The following is a 24,291-nucleotide window of genomic DNA, read 5'->3' as shown; positions in this document are numbered from 1 at the left end:
AATAATGATAATAATAATTATCATTCAGTCCTTTTATAATGAAATAAAGTCCAGAAGTAATAAAATCCCAAAAGTCGAAAAATGGCAAAATCTAGCGTATTACAGCCATCTGAGAGAAACGTCGAAAAAAACCTTTTCGCTTTTTAATGGTAATTATGAGGATTTTAATATTAATTCAGGTAATTATGATGATTTCCATGATAATTCCTTTATTATTGACAATAATGATAATTATGATGATAATGATAATGATAATGACAATAATAATGATAATGATAGTCATAATTATAATGATAATCTTGAGAATTACTGCAATAATAGCAATAATTAACTCTATTCCAATAATGTCCATACTAATAATGGCAATAGAAATAATAACATTATCATTGTCATTATAATTATTATTATTGTCATTATTTTTCTAAGATCATTATTGCTATTATCATTATATAAATAGTTATAATGATAAAAATAGCAATAATAATTAGCATAATAATTATTATAACTGCAATAATGATGGTAATAATAATGTAAATCATGATGATAATGACTATAATGATAATAATCATAAAAATTATGACAATAATGATAATAATGATGATAATGATTATCATTCAGTCCATTTATAATTAAATAAAGGCCAGAAGTAATAAAATCCCATTAGTGGAAAAAAAACGGCAAAATCTAGCGTATTACAGCCTTTTGAGAGAAACGTGCTGGTGCTGGTGGTGGAAGTAGTTGTGGTGGAGGTGGTGGTGCTGGTCATGGCAGTGGTGGTCATGGTGATGATGGTGGTGGTGGTTGAAGTGGTTGTGATGGTGATTGAAGTGGTTGTGATGGTGGTGGAGGTGGTGGTGGTGGTGGTGGAAGTGGTGGTGGTGGTGGTGATGGTGTTGGTGGTGCAAGTGTTTGATGACGGTGGTGGTGGAGATGGTGCTGGTGGAGGTGGTGGTGCTAGTGGTGAAGGTGGTGGTAATAGTGCTGGTGGTGGAGGTGGTGGTGACGGTGCTGGTGGTGGTGATGGTGGTAGAGGTGGTGGTGGCGGTGGTGGTAAGGGTGCTGGTGATGGCAGTGGTGGTAGTGGTGCTGGTGGTGGCAGTGGTGGTAATGCTGCAGGTGGTGGCAGTGGTGGCAATGGTGCTGGTGGTGGAGGTGGTGGTGGCAGTGGTGGTAATGCGGCTGGTAGTGGAGGTGATGGTGTTGGTGGTGGAGGTAGTGGAAGTGGTTGTGATGGTGGTGCAAGTGGTGGTGATGGAGGTGGTGGTGAGGGTGGTGATAGTGCTGGGGGTGGTGCTGATGGTAGAAGTGGTGATGGTGATAATGGTGCTGGTGGTGGCAGAGGTGATAATGTTGCTGGTGGTGATAGTGGTGCTAATGGTGCTGATGGTGGAGGTGGTGGTGATGATGCTGGTGGTGGCAGTGTTAGTAATGGTGCTGGTGGTGGAGGTAGTGGTGCTGGTGGTGATGGAGGTGGTTGTGGCGATGGTGCTAGTGGTCGTGATATTGCTGGTGGTGGAGATGGTGGTGATGGTGCTGGGGATGATAGAGGTGGTTGTGGTGGTGGAGATGCCAGTGCTGGTAATGAAGGTGGTGGTGGAGGTGGTGGTGACAGTGCTGGTGGTGGAGGTGGTGGTGACGGTGCTGGTGGTGGTGGTGGTGATGTTGGGGGTAGTGGTGGTAGTGGTAGAGGTGGTGGTGGTGGTGATGGTTGTGGTGGCAGTGGTGGTAATTGTGCTGGAGGTGGAGGTGGTGGTGCTAGCGGTGGCAGTGGTGGGAATTGTGCTGGTGGTGGAGGTGGTGGTGATAATGGTGGTAATGTTGCTGGTGGTGGCAAATGGTGCTGTTGGTGGAGGTAGTGGTGCTGGTGGTGGAGGTGGTTGTGGTGGTGGAAGTGGTTGTGGTGGTGGTGCAGGTGGTGACGGCGGTGATGGTGGTGGTGGAGGTGGTGGTGATGGTAGAGGTGGTGGTGCTGGTGGTGGAGATGCCGGTGCTGGTGGTGAAGGTGGTGGTGGTGATAGTGCTGGTGGTGGAGGTGTTTTAATGGTGGAGGGAGTGGTAGTGATGGTGGAGGTGGGGGTGCTGGCGGTGATGGTGGTGGTGGAGGTGGTGGTGATGGTAGAGGTGGTGGTGCTGGCGGTGGAGATGCCGGTGCTGGTGGTGAAGGTGGTGGTGGTGATAGTGCTGGTGGAGGAGGTGTTTTAATGGTGGAGGGGGTGGTAGTGATGGTGGAGGTGGGGGTGCTGGTGGTGACGGTGCGGGTGGTGGTGATGTTGCTGGTTGTGGAAGTGGTGGTGATGGTGGTAATGGTGTTGGTGGTGGCGGTGGTGGTAGTGGTGCTGGTGGTGGAGGTGGTGGTGATGGTGGTGGCAGTGGTTGTAATGGTGGTGGTGGTGGTGGCGGTGGTGATGATGGTGGTGGTGGTGTTGGTGCTGGTGATTGATGTAATGGTGATGATGGTGGTAGTGGTGATTTTAGTGGAGGTGGTGTTGGTGATGGTGATTTTAATGGAGGGGGTGTTGGTGATGATGGTGGTAATAATGCTGGTGGTGGTGCTGGTGGTAGTGGCAGTGGTGGTAATGGTGCTGGTGGTGAAGGTGGTGGTGGTGGTAATGGTGCTGGTGCTGCTGGTGGTAGGAGTGGTGGTAATTGTGCTGGTGGTGGAGGTGGTGGTGCTGGTGGTGGCATTGGTGGTAATGGTGCTGGTGGTGGCAGTGGTGCTGGTGGTGGAGGTGATGGTGGTGACATTGGTGGTAATGGTGCTGGTAGTGGAGGTAGTGGTGCTGGTGCTGGTGCTGGTGGAAGTGGTTGTGATGGTGGAGGTGGTGGTGATGGTTGTGGAAGTGGTGGTGCAGGTGGTGATGGCGGTGGTGGTCATGGTGCTCGTGGTGGAGGTGGTGGTGATAGTGCTGATATTGGCGGTGGTGGTAATGGTCCTGGTTGTGGCAGTGGTGGTAATGGTGCTGGTGGTGGCAGTGGTGGTAATGGTGCTGGTGGTGGCAGTGGTTGTAATGGTGCTGGTGGTGGCAGTGGTGGTAATGGTGCTGGTGGTGGCAGTGGTGGTAATGGTGCTGGTGGTGACAATGGTGGTAATGGTGCTGGTGGTGGCAGTGGTGGTAATGGTGCTGGTGGTGGCAGTGGTGGTAATGGTGCTGCTGGTGGTGATGGTGCTGGTGGTGGCAGTGGTGGTAATGGTGATGGTGGTGGAGGTTGTGGTGATGGTGCTGGTGGTGGAAGTGATTGTGGTGTAGGTGGTGGTGGCGGTGGTGGTGTGATGGTGCGTGTGGTGGAGGTGGTGGTGATGGTGTTGGTGGTGGAGGCTGTGGTGCTGGTGGTGGAGGTGGTGGTGATGATGCTGGTGGTGGTGCTGGTGGTAGAGGTGGTAATGGACCTGGTGGTGATGGTGGAAGTGGTGGTAATTGGGCTGGTGGTGGAGGTGGAGGTGATGGTACTGGTGGTGGCAGTGGTGGTAATGATGCTGATGGTGGATGTGTTGATGATGGTGCTGGTGGTGGAGGTGGTGCTGGTGGTGGAAGTGGTTGTGGTGGTGGTGCAGGTCGAGGTGGCGGTGATGGTGGTGCTGGTGCTGGTAGAGGTGGTGGTGCTGGTGTTGGTGATGATGGTAATGGTGCTGGTGGTGGAGGTGGTGCTGGTGCTGGTGGTAATGGTGCTGGTGGTGGCAATGGTGGTAATGCTGCTGGTGGTGGTGATGGTGGTTGCAGTGGTGGTAATGGTGCGTGTGGTGGAGGTGGTCGTGGTTGTGCTGGTGTTATAGGTGGTGGTGGTGATGGTGGTGGAGGTGTTCGTGATGGTGCTGGTGGTGGAGGCGGTGGTGACGGTGCTGGTGGTAGAGGTGGTAATGGACCTGGTGGTGGTGGCGGTGGTGCTGGTGGTAGTGGTGGTAATGGGGCTGATGGTGGAGGTGGTGGTGATGGTACTGGTGGTGGCAGTGGTGGTAATGATGCTTATGGTGGATGTGTTGATGATAGTGCTGGTGGTGGAGGTGGTGCTGGTGTTGGAAGTGGTTGTGGTGGTGGTGCCGGTCGTGGTGGCGGTGATGGTGGTGCTGGTGGTGGTGATGGTGCTGGTAGAGATGGTGGTGCTGGTGGTAATGGTGCTGGTGGTGGCAATGGTGGTGATGGTGCTGGTGCTGGTGGTGTAAGTGGTGGTGGAGATGGTGCTGGTAATGGTGCTGCTGGTGGCGGTGCGGTTGTTGGAGATGGTGTTGGTGGTGGAGGCGGGGGTGGTGGTGGTGGTGGCGGCGCTGGCGGTAGAGGTGGTGGTGGCAATAGAGCTGGTGGTGGCAGTGGAGGTAATGGACCTGGTGGTGGAGGTGGTGGCAGTGGTGGTAATGGGGCTGCTGGTGGAGGTGGTGGTGACAGTACTGGTGGTGGCAGTGGTGGTAATGATGCTGATGGTGGATGTGTTGATGATGGTGCTGGTGGTGGAGGTGGTGCTGGTGGTGGAAGTGGTGTTGATGGTGCTGGTGGTAATGGTGCTGGTGGTGGAGATGCTGGTGTATTATAATGACAATGATAATGATGTTATTATTATTTCTATTGTCATTATTAGTATGGACATTATTGGAATAGAGTTAGTTATTGCTATTATTGCAGTAAATATCAAGATTATCATTATAATTATGACTTTATCATCATTATTATTATTATTGTCATTATCATTGTCATTATCATCATAATCATCATCATTATTGTCAATAATAAAGGAGTTATCATGAAAATCATCATAATTACCCGAATTAATGTTAAAATCCTCATAATTACCATTAAAAAGAGAAAAGGTTTTTGTCGACTTTTCTCTCAACAGGATGTAATACACTAGATTTTGCCGTTTTTTCGACTTCTGGGATTTTATTACTTCTAGCCTTTATTTCATTATAAATGGACTGAATGATAACTATTATCATCATTATTATCATTACTGTCATTTTTATGATTATTATCACTATAGTCATTATAATCATGATTATCATTATTGTTATCATCAATATTGCAGTTATAAGAATTATTATGCTAATTGTTATTGCTATTTTTATCTTTATAACTATTTATATAATGATAATAGAAATAATGATGATCTTGGAAATAATAATGACAATAATAATAATTATAAAGACAATGATAATGATGTTATTATTATTTCTATCGCCATTATTAGTATGGAAATTATTGGAATAGAGTTAATTATTGCTATTATTGCAGTAATTCTCAAGATCATTATAATTATGACTTTATCATTATTATTGTCATTATCATTGTCATTATCTTCATAATTATCATCATTATTGTCAATAATAAAGGAACCATCATAATTACCTGAATTAATGTTAAAATTCTCATAATTACCATTAAAGAGCGTAAAGTTTTTTTTTCGACGTTTCTCTCAAAAAGCTGTAATACACTAGATTTTGCCGTTTTTTTTTTTTTTTTTTTTTTTACTCTTCGGATTTTATTACTTCTGGCCTTTATTTCATTATCAATGGACTGAATGATAATTATTATCATCATTATTATCATTACTGTCATCATTTTTAGGATTATTATAATTATAGTCATCATTATCATGATTATCATTATCATTATCATCATTATTGCAGTTATAATAATTATTATGCTAATTATTATTGCTATTTTTATCATTATAACTATTCATATAATGATAATAGAAATAATGATGATCTTAGAATAATAATGACAATAATAATAATTATAATGACAATGATAATGGTATTATTTCTATTGCCATTATTAGTATGGAAATTATTGGAATAGAGTTAATTATTGCTATTATATCAGTAATTATCAAGATTATCATTATGATTATGTTTTTATCATTATTATCATTATTTGTCATTATCATCATAATTATCATCATTATCGTCAATAATAAAGGAATTATCATAACTACCTGAATTAATGTTAAAATCGACTGAATGATAATTATTATCATCATTATTTTCATTACTATTATCATTTTTATGTTTATTATCATTATAGTAATTATCATCATGATTATCATTATTATTATCATCATTATTGCAGCTATAATAATTGTTATGCTAATTATTATTGCTATTTTTATCATTATAACTATTTATATAATGATAATAGCAATAATGATGATCTTAGAAATAATAATGACAATAATAATAATTATAATGACAATGATAATGATGTTATTATTTCTATTGCCATTATTAGTATGGAAATTATTGGAATAGAGTTAATTATTGCTATTATTGCAGTAATTATCAAGATTATCATTATAATTATGATTTTATCAATTTTATCATTATTATTGTCATTACCATTGTCATTATCATCATAATTATCATTATTGTCATAAAGGAATCATCATGGAAATCATCATAATTACCTGAATTAATGTTAAAATCCTCATAATTACCTGAATCAATGTTAAAATCCTCATAATTACCATTAAACGCAAAAAGGGTTTTTTTTCTCTCAAAAGGCTGTAATGCGCTAGATTTTGCCGTTTTTTCGACTAATGGGATTTTATTACTTCTAGCCTTTATTTCATTATAAATGGACTGAATGATAACTATTATCATCATTATTATCATTACTGTCATTTTTATGATTATTATCACTATAGTCATTATAATCATGATTATCATTATTGTTATCATCAATATTGCAGTTATAAGAATTATTATGCTAATTGTTATTGCTATTTTTATCTTTATAACTATTTATATAATGATAATAGAAATAATGATGATCTTGGAAATAATAATGACAATAATAATAATTATAAAGACAATGATAATGATGTTATTATTATTTCTATCGCCATTATTAGTATGGAAATTATTGGAATAGAGTTAATTATTGCTATTATTGCAGTAATTCTCAAGATCATTATAATTATGACTTTATCATTATTATTGTCATTATCATTGTCATTATCTTCATAATTATCATCATTATTGTCAATAATAAAGGAACCATCATAATTACCTGAATTAATGTTAAAATTCTCATAATTACCATTAAAGAGCGTAAAGTTTTTTTTCGACGTTTCTCTGAAAAAGCTGTAATACACTAGATTTTGCCGTTTTTTTTTTTTTTTTTTTTACTCTTCGGATTTTATTACTTCTGGCCTTTATTTCATTATCAATGGACTGAATGATAATTATTATCATCATTATTATCATTACTGTCATCATTTTTAGGATTATTATAATTATAGTCATCATTATCATGATTATCATTATCATTATCATCATTATTGCAGTTATAATAATTATTATGCTAATTATTATTGCTATTTTTATCATTATAACTATTCATATAATGATAATACAAATAATGATGATCTTAGAATAATAATGACAATAATAATAATTATAATGACAATGATAATGGTATTATTTCTATTGCCATTATTAGTATGGAAATTATTGGAATAGAGTTAATTATTGCTATTATATCAGTAATTATCAAGATTATCATTATGATTATGTTTTTATCATTATTATCATTATTTGTCATTATCATCATAATTATCATCATTATCGTCAATAATAAAGGAATTATCATAACTACCTGAATTAATGTTAAAATCGACTGAATGATAATTATTATCATCATTATTTTCATTACTATTATCATTTTTATGTTTATTATCATTATAGTAATTATCATCATGATTATCATTATTATTATCATCATTATTGCAGCTATAATAATTGTTATGCTAATTATTATTGCTATTTTTATCATTATAACTATTTATATAATGATAATAGCAATAATGATGATCTTAGAAATAATAATGACAATAATAATAATTATAATGACAATGATAATGATGTTATTATTTCTATTGCCATTATTAGTATGGAAATTATTGGAATAGAGTTAATTATTGCTATTATTGCAGTAATTATCAAGATTATCATTATAATTATGATTTTATCAATTTTATCATTATTATTGTCATTACCATTGTCATTATCATCATAATTATCATTATTGTCATAAAGGAATCATCATGGAAATCATCATAATTACCTGAATTAATGTTAAAATCCTCATAATTACCTGAATCAATGTTAAAATCCTCATAATTACCATTAAACGCAAAAAGGGTTTTTTTTCTCTCAAAAGGCTGTAATGCGCTAGATTTTGCCGTTTTTTCGACTAATGGGATTTTATTACTTCTAGCCTTTATTTCATTATAAATGGACTGAATGATAACTATTATCATCATTATTATCATTACTGTCATTTTTATGATTATTATCACTATAGTCATTATAATCATGATTATCATTATTGTTATCATCAATATTGCAGTTATAAGAATTATTATGCTAATTGTTATTGCTATTTTTATCTTTATAACTATTTATATAATGATAATAGAAATAATGATGATCTTGGAAATAATAATGACAATAATAATAATTATAAAGACAATGATAATGATGTTATTATTATTTCTATCGCCATTATTAGTATGGAAATTATTGGAATAGAGTTAATTATTGCTATTATTGCAGTAATTCTCAAGATCATTATAATTATGACTTTATCATTATTATTGTCATTATCATTGTCATTATCTTCATAATTATCATCATTATTGTCAATAATAAAGGAACCATCATAATTACCTGAATTAATGTTAAAATTCTCATAATTACCATTAAAGAGCGTAAAGTTTTTTTTCGACGTTTCTCTGAAAAAGCTGTAATACACTAGATTTTGCCGTTTTTTTTTTTTTTTTTTTTACTCTTCGGATTTTATTACTTCTGGCCTTTATTTCATTATCAATGGACTGAATGATAATTATTATCATCATTATTATCATTACTGTCATCATTTTTAGGATTATTATAATTATAGTCATCATTATCATGATTATCATTATCATTATCATCATTATTGCAGTTATAATAATTATTATGCTAATTATTATTGCTATTTTTATCATTATAACTATTCATATAATGATAATACAAATAATGATGATCTTAGAATAATAATGACAATAATAATAATTATAATGACAATGATAATGGTATTATTTCTATTGCCATTATTAGTATGGAAATTATTGGAATAGAGTTAATTATTGCTATTATATCAGTAATTATCAAGATTATCATTATGATTATGTTTTTATCATTATTATCATTATTTGTCATTATCATCATAATTATCATCATTATCGTCAATAATAAAGGAATTATCATAACTACCTGAATTAATGTTAAAATCGACTGAATGATAATTATTATCATCATTATTTTCATTACTATTATCATTTTTATGTTTATTATCATTATAGTAATTATCATCATGATTATCATTATTATTATCATCATTATTGCAGCTATAATAATTGTTATGCTAATTATTATTGCTATTTTTATCATTATAACTATTTATATAATGATAATAGCAATAATGATGATCTTAGAAATAATAATGACAATAATAATAATTATAATGACAATGATAATGATGTTATTATTTCTATTGCCATTATTAGTATGGAAATTATTGGAATAGAGTTAATTATTGCTATTATTGCAGTAATTATCAAGATTATCATTATAATTATGATTTTATCAATATTATCATTATTATTGTCATTACCATTGTCATTATCATCATAATTATCATTATTGTCATAAAGGAATCATCATGGAAATCATCATAATTACCTGAATTAATGTTAAAATCCTCATAATTACCTGAATCAATGTTAAAATCCTCATAATTACCATTAAACGCAAAAAGGGTTTTTTTCTCTCAAAAGGCTGTAATGCGCTAGATTTTGCCGTTTTTTCGACTAATGGGATTTTATTACTTCTGGCCTTTTTCCTTTATTATCATTATATAAATAGTTATAATGATAGAAATAACAATAATAATTAGGATAATAATTATTATAACTGCAATAATGATGATAATAATGATAATCATGATGATAATGAATTTAATTATAATAATCATAAAAATGATGACAGTAATGATAATAATGATGATAATGATTATCATTCAGTCCATTTATAATGAAATAAAAGCCAGAAGTAATAAAATCTCATAAGTCGAAAAAACGGCAATCTAGCCTCTTGAGAGAAACGTCGAAAAAAACTCTTTTCGCTTTTTAATGGTAATTATGAGGATTTTAACATTAATTCAGGTAATTATAATGATTTCCATGATGATTTCTTTATTATTGACAATAATGATAATTATGATGATAATGACTGATAATGACAATAATAATGATAATAATGATAAAGTCATAATTATAATGATAATCTTGATAATTACTGCAATTATAGCAATAATTAACTCTATTCCAATAATTTTCATATTAATATTGGCAATAGAAACAATAATAACATCATTTTAATTGTCATAATAATTATTATTATTGTTATTATTATTTCTAAGATCATCATTATTGCTATTATCATTATATATAGTTATAATATTAGATAAAAATAGCAATAATAATTTGCATTATTAATTATTATAACTGCAATAATGATGATAATAATGATAATCATGATGATAATGACAATAATGATAATAATCATGAAAAGTATGACATAAATGATAATAATGATAATAATTACCATTCAGTCCATTTATAATGAAATAAAGGCCAGAAGTAATAAAATCCGAAAAGTCGAAAAAACGGCAATATCCAGCGTATTACAGCCTTTTGAGAGAAACGTCGAAAAAAACTTTTCGCTTTTTAATGGTAATTATGAGGGTTTTAACATTAATTCAGGTAATTATGATGATTTCCCTGGTGAATCCTTTATTATTGACAATAATGATGAAAATTATGATGATAATAATAATGACAATAATAATGATAATAATGATAGAGTAATAATCAAAATGATAATATTGATAATTACTGCAATATTTAACTCTATTCCAATCATTTACATACTAATAATGTCAATAGAAATAAAAACATCATTATTATTGTCATTATGATTATTATTATTGTCATTATTATTTCTAAGATCATCATTATTGCTATTATCAGTATATAAATAGTTATAATGATAGAAATAGCAATAATAGTTAGAATAATAAATATTATAACTGCAATAATGATGATAATAATGATAATCATGATGATAATGATGATAATAACCATAAAAATGATGACAGTAATGATGATAATAATGATAATAATTATCATTCAGTCCATTTATAATGAAATAAAGGCCAGAAGTAATAAAATTGCAAAAGTCGAAAAAGCGGCAAAATCTTTTGAGGGAAACATCGAAAAAAAAAAGATTTCGCTTTTTAATGGTAATTATGAGGATTTTAATATTAAATCAGGTAATTATTATGATTTCCCTGATGATTCCTTTATTATTGACAATAATGATGATAATTATGATAATGGCAATGATAATGACAATAATAATGATAATAATGATAAAGTCATAATTATAATGGTAATCTTGATAATTACTGCAATAATAGATATAATTAACTCTATTCCAATAATTTCCATACTAATAATGGCAATAAAAATAATAATAACAACAATATCATTGTCATTATAATTATCATTATTGTCATTATTATTTCTAAGATCATCATTATTGCTATTATTATTATATAAATAGTTATAATGATAAAAATAGCAATAATAATTAGCATAATAATTATTAAAACTGCAATAATAATAATAATAATAATAATAATAATAATGATAATCATGATGATAATGACTATAATGATAATAATCATAAAAATGATGACAGTAATGATAATAACGATAATAACAATTGTCATTCAGTCCATTTATAATGAAATAAAGGCTAGACGTAATAAAATCCCAGAAGTCGAAAAAAACGGCAAAATCTAGCGTATTTTCGAGAGAAACGTCGAAAAAATCCTTTTCACTTTTTAATGGTAATTATGAGGATTTTAACATTAATTCAGGTAATTATGATGATTTCCCTGATGATTCCTTTATCATTGACAATAATGATGATAATTATGATGATGATGACAATGATAATGACAAAAACAATGATAATGATAAAGTCATAATTATAATGACGATCTTGATAATTACTGCAATAATAGCAATAATTAACTCTATTCCAATAATTTCCATCCTAATAATGGCAACAGAAATAATAATAACATCATTATCATTGTCATTATAATTATTATTATTGTCATTATTATTTCCAAGATCATCATTATTTCTATTATCATTAAATAAATAGTTATAAAGATAAAAATAGCAATAATAATTAGCATAATAATTCTTATAACTGCAATAATGATGATAATCATAATGATAATCATGATGATAATGACTATAATGATAATAATCATAAAAATGATGACAGTAATGATAATAATGATGATAATAATTATCATTCAGTACATTTCTAATGAAATAAAGGCCAGAAGTAATAAAATCCCAGAAGTCGAAAAAAACGGAAAATCTAGCTTATTTTGAGAGAAATGTCGAAAAAAAACCTTTTCGCTTTTTAATGGTAATTATTAGGATTTAGGTAATTAGGATGATTTCCATGATAATTATGATGATAATGACAATAATAATGATAATAATGATAAATCATAATTATAATGATAATCTTAAGAATTACTGCAATAATAGCAATAATTAACTCTATTCCAATAATTTCCATACTAATAATGGCAATAGAAATAACAATAACATCATTATCATTGTCTTTATAATTATTATTATTGTCATTATTATTTCGAAGATCATCATTATTGCTATTATCATTATATAAATAGCTATAATGATAAAAATAACAATAATAATTAGCATAATAATTATTATAACTAATGATGATAATAATAATGATAATCATGATGATAATGACTATAATGATAATAATCATAAAAATGATGACAGTAATGATAATAATGATGATTATAATTACCATTCAGTCCATTTATAATGAAATAAAGGCCAGAAGTAATAAAATCCCAAAAGTCGAAAAAGGGGCAAAATCTAGCGTATCAGAAACATCGAAAAAAAAAACTTTTCGCTTTTTAATGGTAATTATGAGATGTTCAACATTAATTCAGGTAATTATGATGATTTGAATGAGGATTCCTTTATTATTGACAATAATGATGAGAATTATGATGATAATGACAATGATAATGACAATAATAATAATAATGATATAGTCATATTTATAATGATAATCTTGATAAATACTGTATTAATAGCAATAATTAACTCTATTCCAATAATTTCCTTACAACTAATGGCAATAGAAATAATAATAACATCATTATCATTGTCATTATAATTATTATTATTGTCATTATTATTTCTAAGATCATCATTATTGCTGTTAACATTATATAATTAGTTACAATGATAAATATAGCAATGATAATTAGCATGATAATTATTATAACTGCAATAATGATGATAATGATAATGATAATCATGATGATAATGACTATAATGATAATAATCATAAAAATAATGACAGTAATGATAATGATACTGATAATAATTATCATTCAGTCCATTTATAATGAAATAAAAGCCAGAAGTAATAAAATCCCATAAGTCGAAAAAAGGCAAAATCTAGCGTATTACAAGGAAACGTCGAAAAAAAAACTTTTTGCTTTTTCATGGTATTTATTAAGATTTCAACATTAATTCGGGTAATTATGATGATTTCCATGAATATTCCTTTATTACTGACAATAATGATGATAATTATGTTGATAATGACAATGATAATAACAATAATAATGATAATGATAAAGTCATAATTATAATGATAATCTTGATAATTACTACAATAATAGCAATAATTAACTCTATTCCAATAATTTCCATACTAATAATGGGAATAGAAATAATAACATCATTATCATTGACATTATAATTATTATTATTGTCATTATTATTTCTAAGATCATCATTATTGCTATTATCAATATATAAATAGTTATAATGATAAAAATAGCAATGATAATTAGCATATTAATTATTATAACTGCAATAGTGATGATAATAATAATGATAATCATGATGATAATGACTATAATTATAATAATCATAAAAATGATGACAGTAATGATAATAATGATGATAATTGTAGTGTACGGCTGCGTACGTCCCGACTCGAAGGATGATATCATCTCCAGTTGAAGTCGCCAAGCCAAACTAACTATTTATTGTTAAACCTGAACAGTGTAAATATGTAATGGCCGATATGCACAGTTTTTACTATAACGGTTTGTTAACGGATTTTCTCCGTATTCTTTCCTGTATTTATCTTTTTCTAATGTTCTTTCCTCTTGCCGACGTCTCCAAATTCTTACGATAACCACCGAAGGAGGTGACGGTCGTTACCCTGCTTCTTTTTTGTTTTTCCCCTTCCCTCTCTCGTCTGGTTGTTTGGATTGTCGAACGATCGGCTTGGTCTTCAGGCACTTCTTTTGCCTATATTCTTCTTTCGCGCCATGCCTGGGGCTTGGCCTGGGGGTTTCTTTCGGGGTATATGTACTCGTGGTAAGGGGAAGGAAGACAACTTCGGTCCTGACCTCTGTCCCGCACTTTGGTCCTTCGCGGTTACAATTTTACCTGTGTTGTGCTCTCGCTCGGATTTACCCTTGGATATACTTCGCGCACGGATTTACCAGGATTACTGAGTATCTCCTCAAAGCTAAGTGGTTGCTGGTTGTGTGTAGGAGACGACTGGTCTCTTTTGGACTTTAGCGTGACATGCTGCATTATTATCTGCAGGGTACACTCTTATGTGTATTTCCAAGTGTTTGAGAGCATTAGGACCAAGTGATATAGAGGAGCACTGCTTGAGGATCCGTACCTCCAGTGTATTAAATTCAACACTAAGTTATCACTTAGTTTCTTTTCATTCCTGCCTGAGGATCCGTACCTCCTGGAATAAAGATCTTTTTAAGTACATTTACGTACTTTATCGTCGATTTGTTTTGTTTCGCTTAATGCGTGTTTGTTGATTTCTACTTGATCGCGTGGGTGATCAAGCAGTCTCTGTGATTACACCTCCAGTGTGATTTCCCTTTTTACAACTAAGTTATTACTTAGTTTTATTTCGTTCGTACTTGAGGGGTCATACCTCCTGTACATATATTTTTTTTAAAGTTAATGTTAATGTTTCCTTTCGTCCCTGCTTGAGGATCCGTACCTCCGGGGATAAAGATCGTTAGCAGGATTTTTATATATATATATATATATATTTTGTTTGATATATGTTTCTGTTGATTTCTGCCTGACCTTGGTGATCCGTATCTCCTGATAAAGAGCCCTTATCACATGATACGTGATTTTTGTTATTTTCGTTTGTTGTTTCGGCTGATTCCTGTCTGACCTTGTGGGTGTTCAGGCAGTCTTCGTGACTAGTCCCTTCATTGACTTTGCCAGTTCAGCCTTCTTATTGACTTATTGCTTAATTCTTTTGTTCACTGTTTACACAAGTACTCTTACTAGGTATCCGTCAGTATTAGCTTTAGTTTACAGTTAACATCCATTTGGGTTGGATGTTAACAATTTAACGTAATTTAGGGACTTTGATGTTTTTATGCTGACCCCCTAGTAACAGTACTTCTGGAGTTGGGACGCCAACTTAGGGAAGACATTTTTTATATCGTGGTAAGTTTATCTGGTGTTAATTTCTCGTGCATCACCGCCGCTGTGATAAATTGGTGATGCACACACCTTTGTCTACTTTTCATGACTGAAAAATGCCTGGAACTCCCTAGTGAGTGCAATTTGCTCCCAAAAATAAACATCATACCATCATCGAGCTTTTACTCAACTCCAGTCAGAATAATTCATAGTCTTACCACCACTAAAGTTCTGGTTCTGACCAAGGTTAGATGCCTAAATCTATCTCGGACTCGGGTCTCCTAGACAGCACATCGCTGGTTGCTCTGACATCATGCAACCTTTGAAAGGCTGTAAAAAGGCTAGATAAATCAGAGAATATTAAGCTGATATCAAAAGAACAGATTCATTTTGCTATACCTGTGTTCCCGCTCCCAGCAGGCGGATGCTCAAACCGAAGGGAAGAAGAAGAATTTTCTGATCTTGCTTTTTTCTTCCAAACACGTCCACGCAGACGCTCAGCCTACGCTATCTCCCTTTTCACATCCACACACTTACACATCCAACATTCAGCACACACATTCTGTACTTTCCTTCCACCCTTCTCTGATACAACACCCACACCCACTTACACGACATACACGGTTCCCGAACCTACTAATCGGGTGGTGGCAGCGTGCCGTAGGCCTGGAACCTTACATCTGTTCACTGCAGACGAATCTTTCCCTTGAGCAAAAACTCTATATTCTCGGTTGAGCCCGGACTCAACCAGACATCTTAAAGTCTACTGGGTCTACGCCCCGCTACAATAATAATTATCATTCAGTCCATTTATAGTGAATTAAAGGCCAGAAGTAATGAAATCCAAAAAATCGAGAAAAAAAACGGTAAAATCTAGCGCATTACAGACTTTTGAGAGAAAAGTCGAAAAAAACTTTTCCCTTTTTAATGATAATTATGATGATTTTAACATTAATTCAGGTAAATATGATGATTTCCATGAGGATTCCTTTATTATTGACAATGATGATAATTATGATGTTAATGACTAAGATAATGGCAATAAAAATGATAATAATGATAAAGTCATAATTATAATGATAATTTTGATAATTACTGCAATAATAGCAATAATTAACTATATTCCAATAATTTCCATACTAATAATGGCAATAGAAATAATAATATCATTATATTATAATTATTATAATTGTCATTAGTATTTCTAAGATCATCATTATTGCTATTATCATTATATAAATAGTTATAATGATAAAAATAGCAATGATAATTAGCATACTATTTATTATAACTGCAATAATGATGAAAATAATAATGATAATCATGATGATAATGACTATAATGACAATAATCATATAAATGATGACAGTAATGATAATAATGATTATAATTATCATTCAGTCAATTTATAATGAAATAAAGGCTAGAAATATTAAAATTCCATAAGTCGAAAAACGGCTAAATCTAGCCTTTTGAGAGAAACGTCGAAAAAAAAAACTTTTCGCTTTTTAATGGTAATTGCGAGGATTTTAAAATTAATTCAGGTAATTATGATGATTTTCATGACGATTCGATTATCATTGGCAGTAGTGATGATAATTATGATGATAATGAAAATGATAATGACAATAATAATGATAATAATGATAAAGTCATAATTATAATGATAATCTTGATAATTACTGCAATAATAGCAATAGGTAACTCTATTCCAATAATTTCCATACTAATAATGGCAATAGAAATAATTATGATTATTTTCATTATTATTGCTATTGTCATTATATAAATAGTTATAATGATAAAAATAGCAATAATAATCAGCATAATAATTATTATAACTGCAATAATGATGATAATAATAATGATAATCATGATGATAATGACTATAATGATAATAATCATAAAAATGATGACAGTAATGATAATAATGATGACAATAATTATCATTCAGTCCATTTATAATGAAATAAAGGCCAGAAGTAATAAAATCCCAAAAATCGAAAAAAAAGCGGGAAAATCTAGCGTATTACAGCCTTTTAAGAGAAACGTCGATAAAAAAAAACTTTTTCGCTTTTTAATGGTAATTATGGGGATTTTAACATTAATTCAGGTAATTAGGATGATTTTCATGATAAATCCTTTATTATTGACAATAATGATGATAATTATGATGATAATGACAATGATAATGACAATAATAATGAAAAAAATCATATTTATAATGATAATATTCATAATTACAACAATAATTAACTCTATTCCAATCATTTTCATACTAATAATGGCAATAGAAATAATAATAACATCATCATTGCCATTATAATTATTGTTATTGTCATTATTATTTCTACAGTTACCATTATATAAATAGTTATAACGATATAAATAGCAATAATAATGAGCATAATAATTATTATAATTACAATAATGATGATAATAATGATAATCATGATAATGACTATAAAGACAATAATCATGAAAATGATGACAGTAATGAAAATTATTATAATTATTATTATTGAGTCCATTTATAATGAAATAAAGACCAGAAGTAATAAAATCCCAAAGACGAAAAAAACGGCAAAATATAGTGTATTACAGCCTTATATGAGAAACGCCGAAAAAAAACCTTTTTCGCTTTTTAATGGTGATTATGAGGATTTTAACATTAATTCAGGTAATTATGAAGATTTTCATGATAATTCTTTTATTATTGACAATAATGATGATAATTATGATGATAATGACAATGATAATGACAACAATAATGATAAAATCATAATCATAATGATAATTTTGATAATTACTGCAATAATAGCAATAATTAACTCTATTCCAATAATTTTCATACTAAAAATGGCAATAGAAATAATAATAGCATCATTATCATTGACATTATAATTATTATTAGTCATTATTATTTCTAAAATTATCGTTATTGCTGTTATCATTAAATAAATAGTTGTAATGATAAAATAGCAATAATAATTAGCATACAAATTTATATAACTGCAATAATGATGATAATAATAATGATAATCATGATGATAATGACTATAATGATAATAATAATAGAAGTAATCATAACACGGCTATTATTATTATTATAATCCTTATTATTGTTATTATTTCCAGAATTATCATTATTGTCATTATCATTATTAAAATAATTATAATGAAAATGACGTTAATAATTAAGATAATGATTATTATAATGACTATAATCGAAGTCATTGTGGAGCAACTCAGGCCAATATCAAGGTTACCGACCTTGACTTTGCTGATGAAGGAGATCCAGGAAGTTCCTCAAGAGGCCGAGGAGGAGACCCAGGAAGTCCCCCAAGAGGCCGAGGAGGAGACGCAGGAAGTCCCCCAAGAGGCCGAGAAGGAGACCCAGGAAGTCCCCCAAGAGGCCGAGGAGGAGACCCAAGAAGTCCCCCAAGAGGTCGAGGAGGAGACCCAGGAAGTACCCCAAGAGGCCGAGAACACCATCAACACCACCTCCACCACTAGCACCATTACTACCACTGCCACCACCATCACCATCACCACCACCTCCACCACCAGCACCATTACCACAACTGCAACCACCACCTCCAACACCAGCACCATTACCACCACTGTCACCACCTGACGATAGTAATGATAATTATGACATTAATTAGGATAATTATGACATTAATTAGGATAATTATGACATTTATTAGGACTATAATAAAATTATAATTATAGTAATCATTTGCGTAATTAAAGCAATAATAGCAACCATCAACCATACTCTAATGATTTTCATGATAATAACAATAATACTAACGATAATGATAATAACTAAAAATAAGAATAATAGTAGAAATAATCATAATATCGCTTTGTTATTATGATTATTACTGTTGTTGTTATTATTTCTAAAATTATCATTTTTGCTATTATCATTATATAAATTGTTATGATGAGGAAAATGACATTAATAATTAAGATAATAGCTCTTATAATGATTATATTAAGGGTAATTATGGCGATAATTACTATAATGATGATGTTAATGCTATTAATGATAATAATGATGATGTTAATGCTATTAATGATAATAATGATGATGTTAATGCTATTAATGATAATAATGATGTTAATGCTATTAATGATAATAATGATGATGATAATAATCATAAAGCCCATCCATGATAAAAAAGTATAAAAGTATAAAAATCCCCATAGACGAAAAACGGCGAATACTAACGATATATAGCCTTTTGAGAATTTGGTTGAAAATCCCCCCTTTTCGAGTTTATGGGATGAATATGATGATTTCTGCAGTAATTCGGCTAATTATGATGATTTTCATGATAATCCCATTAATAATGACGATAAAAATAATAATTATGACATTAATTAGGATAATTTTAATAAAATGATAATTATAATGATAATTTGCGTAATTAATGCAATGATAACAATCATCAAAAATACTCTAATGATTTTCATGATAATAACAATAATACTATCGATAATGATAATAATTTGAAATAATAATAATAGTATAAATAATCATAATATCGCTATTATTGTTATTATAATTATTACTGTTGTTCTTATTATTTCTAAAATTGTTATTATTGTTATTATCATTATAAAAATAGTTATAATGAGGAAAATGACATTAATAATTAAGATAATAGCTCTTATAATGAATATATTAAGGGTAATTAATGTGATAATTACTATAATAATAATAATGATGATGTTAATGCTATTAATGATAATAATGAGGATAATAATCACAAAGCCCATCCACAATAAAAAAAAAAGGCTAAAAGTATAAAAATCCTCAAAGTCGAAAAAACGGCGAAACCTAGCGATATATAGCCTTTTGAGAATATAGTCGAAAAAACCTCCCTTTTCGAGTTTATGGGATGATTATGATGATTTCTGCAGTAATTCGGCTAATTATGATGATTTTTATGATAATCCCATTAATAATGACGATAATAATGATAATTATGACATTAATTAGGATAATTATGACATTAATTAGGATAATTATGACATTAATTAGGATGATTATAATAAAATTATAATTGTAATGATAATTTGCGTAGTTAATGCAATAATAGCAATCATCAACAATACTCTAATGATTTTCATGATAATAACAATAATACTAACGATAATGATAATAATTAAAAAAATAATAATAGAAAAAATAATAAAATCACTATTATTGTTATTATAATTATTACTGTTGTTGATGATTGCTATTATTGCATTAATTTCGCAAACTATCATTATAATTATCATTTTATTATAATTATCCTAATTAATGTCATAATTATCCAAATTAATGTCATAATTACCATTATTATCGTCATTATTAATGGGATTATCATGAAAATCAACATAATTAGCCGAATTACTGCAGAAATCATCATAATCATCCCATAAACTCGAAAAGGGTGGTTTTTCGACCATATTCTCAAAAGGCTATATATCGCTAGATTTCGCCGTTTTTTCGACTTTGGGGATTATATATATATATATATATATATATATATATATATATATATATATATATATATATATACTTTTAGCCTTCTTTAATTATGGATGGGCTTTATGATTATTATCATCATCTTTATTATCATTAATAGCATTAGCATTATCATTGCCATTATTATAGTAATTATCGCCATAATTACCCTTAATATAATCATTATAAGAGCTATTATCTTAATTATTAATGTCATTTTCCTCATTATAACTATTTCTATAATGATAATAACAATAATGATAATTTCATAAAAATAAAAACAACAATCATAATTCTAATAGCAATAATAGCGATATTATGATTATTTCTACTATTATTATTATTTTTAATTATTATCGTTAGTATTATTATTATGAAAATCATTAGAGGATTGTTGATGATTGCTATTATTACATTAATTACGCAATTATCATTATAATTATCATTTTATTATAATTATCCTAATTAAAGTCATAATTATCCTAATTAATGTCATAATTATCATTATTATCGTCAGGTGGTGGCAGTGGTGGTAATGGTGCTGGTGGTGAAGGTGGTGGTTGCAGTTCTGGTAATGGTGCTGGTGGTGGAGGTGGTGGTGATGGTGATGGTGGTGGCAGTGGTAGCAATGGTACTGGTGGTGGAGGTGGTGGTGATGGTGGTGGAAGTGGCTGTGGTGGTGCAGGTGGTAATGGCGGTGGTGATCATGCTGGTGGTGGTGCTGGTGCTGGTGAATGATGTAATGGTGATGGTGGTGGTTGTGGAGGTGGTGATTTTGGTGGAGGTGGTGTTGGTGATGATGGTGGTAATAATGCTGGTGGTAGTGGTGCTGGTGGTGGCAGTGGTGGTAATGGTGCTGGTGGTGAAGGTGATGGTGGTAGTGGTGTTAATGGTGCTGGAGGTGATGGTGCTGGTGGTGGAGGTGGTGGAAGTGGTTGTGATGGTGGTGTAGGTGGTGGTGATGGAGGTGGTGGTGGTGGTGGTAAAGATGGTGGTGGTGTTGGTGATGGTGCTCGTGGTGAAGGTGGTGGTGATAATGCTGGTGGTAGAGGTGGTGGTGGTGGTAATGGTGCTGGTGGTGGCAGAGGTGATAATGGTGCTGGTGGTGGAGGTGGTGGTGATAGTGGCGGTAATGGTGCTGGTGGTGGAGATGGTGGTGATGATGTTGGTGGTGGCAGTGGTGGTAATGGTGGTGGAGGTAGTGGTGGTGGTGGTGGAGGTGGTTGTGGAGATACCGGTGCATGTGGTGGTGGCGGTGCTGGTGGTGGTGATAACGCTGGTGGCAGAGGTGGTGGTGATGGTGCTGGTGATGATAGAGGGGGTTGTGGTGGTGGAAATGCCGGTGCTGGTGGTGAAGTTGGTGGTGATGGTGCTGGTGGTGGAGGTGGTGACGATGCTGGTGTTGGCAGTATTTTAATGGTGATGCAGGTGGTGATGGCGGTAGTGGTGGAGGTGGTGGTGATGGTGCGTGTGGTGGAGGTGGTCGTGGCGGTGCTGTTGTTGGAGGTGGTGATGGTGGTGTTGATGGTGGTGGAGGTGGTGGCGCTGGTGGTGACGGTGCTGGTGGTGGAGGTGGTGGTGGTAGTGGTAGAGGTGGAGGTCGTGCTGGTTGTGGTGGCGGTAATGGTGCTGGTGGTGGAGGTGGTGGTGCTGGTGGTGGTAGTGGAAGTAGTTGTGGTGGAGGTGGTGGTGCTGGTGCTGGTCGTGGCAGTGGTGGTAATGGTGATGGTGGTGGTGGTTGAAGTGGTTGTGATGGTGGTGGAGGTGGTGGTGCTGGTGGTGGAAGTGGTGGTGGTGGTGATGGTTGTGGAGGTGGTGTTGGTGGTGCAGGTGGTGATGGCGGTGGTGGTGGAGATGGTGCTGGTGGAGGTGGTGCTAGTGGTGAAGGTGGTGGTAATAGTGCTGGTGGTGGAGGTGGTGGTGATGGTGCTGGTGGTGGTGATGGTGGTAGAGGTGGTGGTGGCGGTGGTGTTAAGGGTGCTGGTGATGGCAGTGGTGGTAGTGGTGCTGGTGGTGGCAGTGGTGGTAATGGTGCTGGTGATGGCAGTGGTGGTAATGGTGCTGGTGGTGGCGATGGTGGTGGAAATGGGGCTCGTGGTGGAGGTGATAGTGCTGGTGGTGGAGGTGGTGGAAGTGGTTGTCATGGTGGTGCAAGTGGTGGTGATGGAGGTGGTGGTGATGGTGGTGGTGGTGATGGTGGTGAATGTGATGGTGATAGTGCTGGTGGTATAGGTGGTGGTGACGATACTGGTGTTGGTGCTGATGGTAGAGGTGGTGGTGGTTGAAGTGGTTGTGATGGTGGTGGAGGTGGTGGTGCTGGTGATGGAAGTGGTGGTGGTGATGGTTGTGGAGATGGTGTTGGTGGTGCAGGTGGTGATGGCGGTGGTGGTGGAGATGGTTCTGGTGGAGGTGGTGGTGCTAGTGGTGAAGGTAGTGGTAATAGTGCTGGTGGTGGAGGTGGTGCTGGTGGTGGTGATGGTGGTAGAGGTGGTGGTGGCGGTGGTGTTAAGGGTGCTGGTGATGGCAGTGGTGGTAGTGGTGCTGGTGGTGGCAGTGGTGGTAATGGTGCTGGAGGTGATGGTGCTGGTGGTGGAGGTGGTGGAAGTGGTTGTGATGATGGTGTAGGTGGTGGTGATGGTGGTGGTGGTGGTGGTGGTAAAGATGGTGGTGGTGTTGGTGATGGTGCTCGGGGTGCAGGTGGTGGTGATAATGCTGGTGGTAGAGGTGGTGGTGGTGGTAATGGTGCTGGTGGTGGCAGAGGTGATAATGGTGCTGGTGGTGGAGGTGGTGGTGATAGTGGCGGTAATGGTGCTGGTGGTGGAGATGGTGGTGATGATGTTGGTGGTGGCAGTGGTGGTAATGGTGGTGGAGGTAGTGGTGGTGGTGGTGGAAGTGGTTGTGGTTATGGAGATACCGGTGCATGTGGTGGTGGCGGTGCTGGTGGTGGTGATAACGCTGGTGGCAGAGGTGGTGGTGATGGTGTTGGTGATGATAGAGGGGGTTATGGTGGTGGAAATGCCTGTGCTGGTGGTGAAGTTGGTGGTGATGGTGCTGGTGGTGGAGGTGGTGACGATGCTGGTGTTGGCAGTATTTTAATGGTG

At 33.7% G+C, this 24,291-nt stretch overlaps 1 protein-coding gene across 1 annotated transcript; it reads left to right on the top strand.

Annotated features, from left to right (window-relative positions):
* Nucleotides 1–779: 779 nt before the first annotated feature.
* Nucleotides 780–15,111, top strand: LOC138861422 (uncharacterized). Its single transcript, XM_070120477.1, has 6 exons — nucleotides 780–972; nucleotides 1,117–1,341; nucleotides 1,447–1,638; nucleotides 2,595–2,720; nucleotides 14,803–14,891; nucleotides 15,088–15,111. The coding sequence occupies exons 1-6, from the start codon at nucleotides 780–782 to the stop codon at nucleotides 15,109–15,111; spliced, it is 849 nt and encodes a 282-aa protein (XP_069976578.1).
* The last annotated feature ends 9,180 nt before the right edge of the window (nucleotides 15,112–24,291 follow it).

The sequence above is a fragment of the Penaeus vannamei genome, unplaced genomic scaffold, assembly GCF_042767895.1.
Source record: "Penaeus vannamei isolate JL-2024 unplaced genomic scaffold, ASM4276789v1 unanchor5342, whole genome shotgun sequence".
NCBI classification, from domain to species: Eukaryota; Metazoa; Arthropoda; class Malacostraca; order Decapoda; family Penaeidae; genus Penaeus; species Penaeus vannamei.
This window is presented reverse-complemented; position numbering and strand designations above follow the sequence as displayed.

Excerpts from the sequence above, each read along its gene's own strand:
- LOC138861422 (XM_070120477.1), top strand. The coding sequence starts at position 780 with ATGGTGATGATGGTGGTGGTGGTTGAAGTGGTTGTGATGGTGATTGAA. Across the intron at positions 1,639-2,594 it reads TGGTGGAGGTGGTGGTGACG|GTGGTGGTGGTGGTAATGGT; the intron begins GTGCTGGTGGTG and ends CTGGTGGTGAAG. Across the intron at positions 2,721-14,802 it reads TGGTGGTGGCAGTGGTGCTG|GGTACACTCTTATGTGTATT; the intron begins GTGGTGGAGGTG and ends TATTATCTGCAG.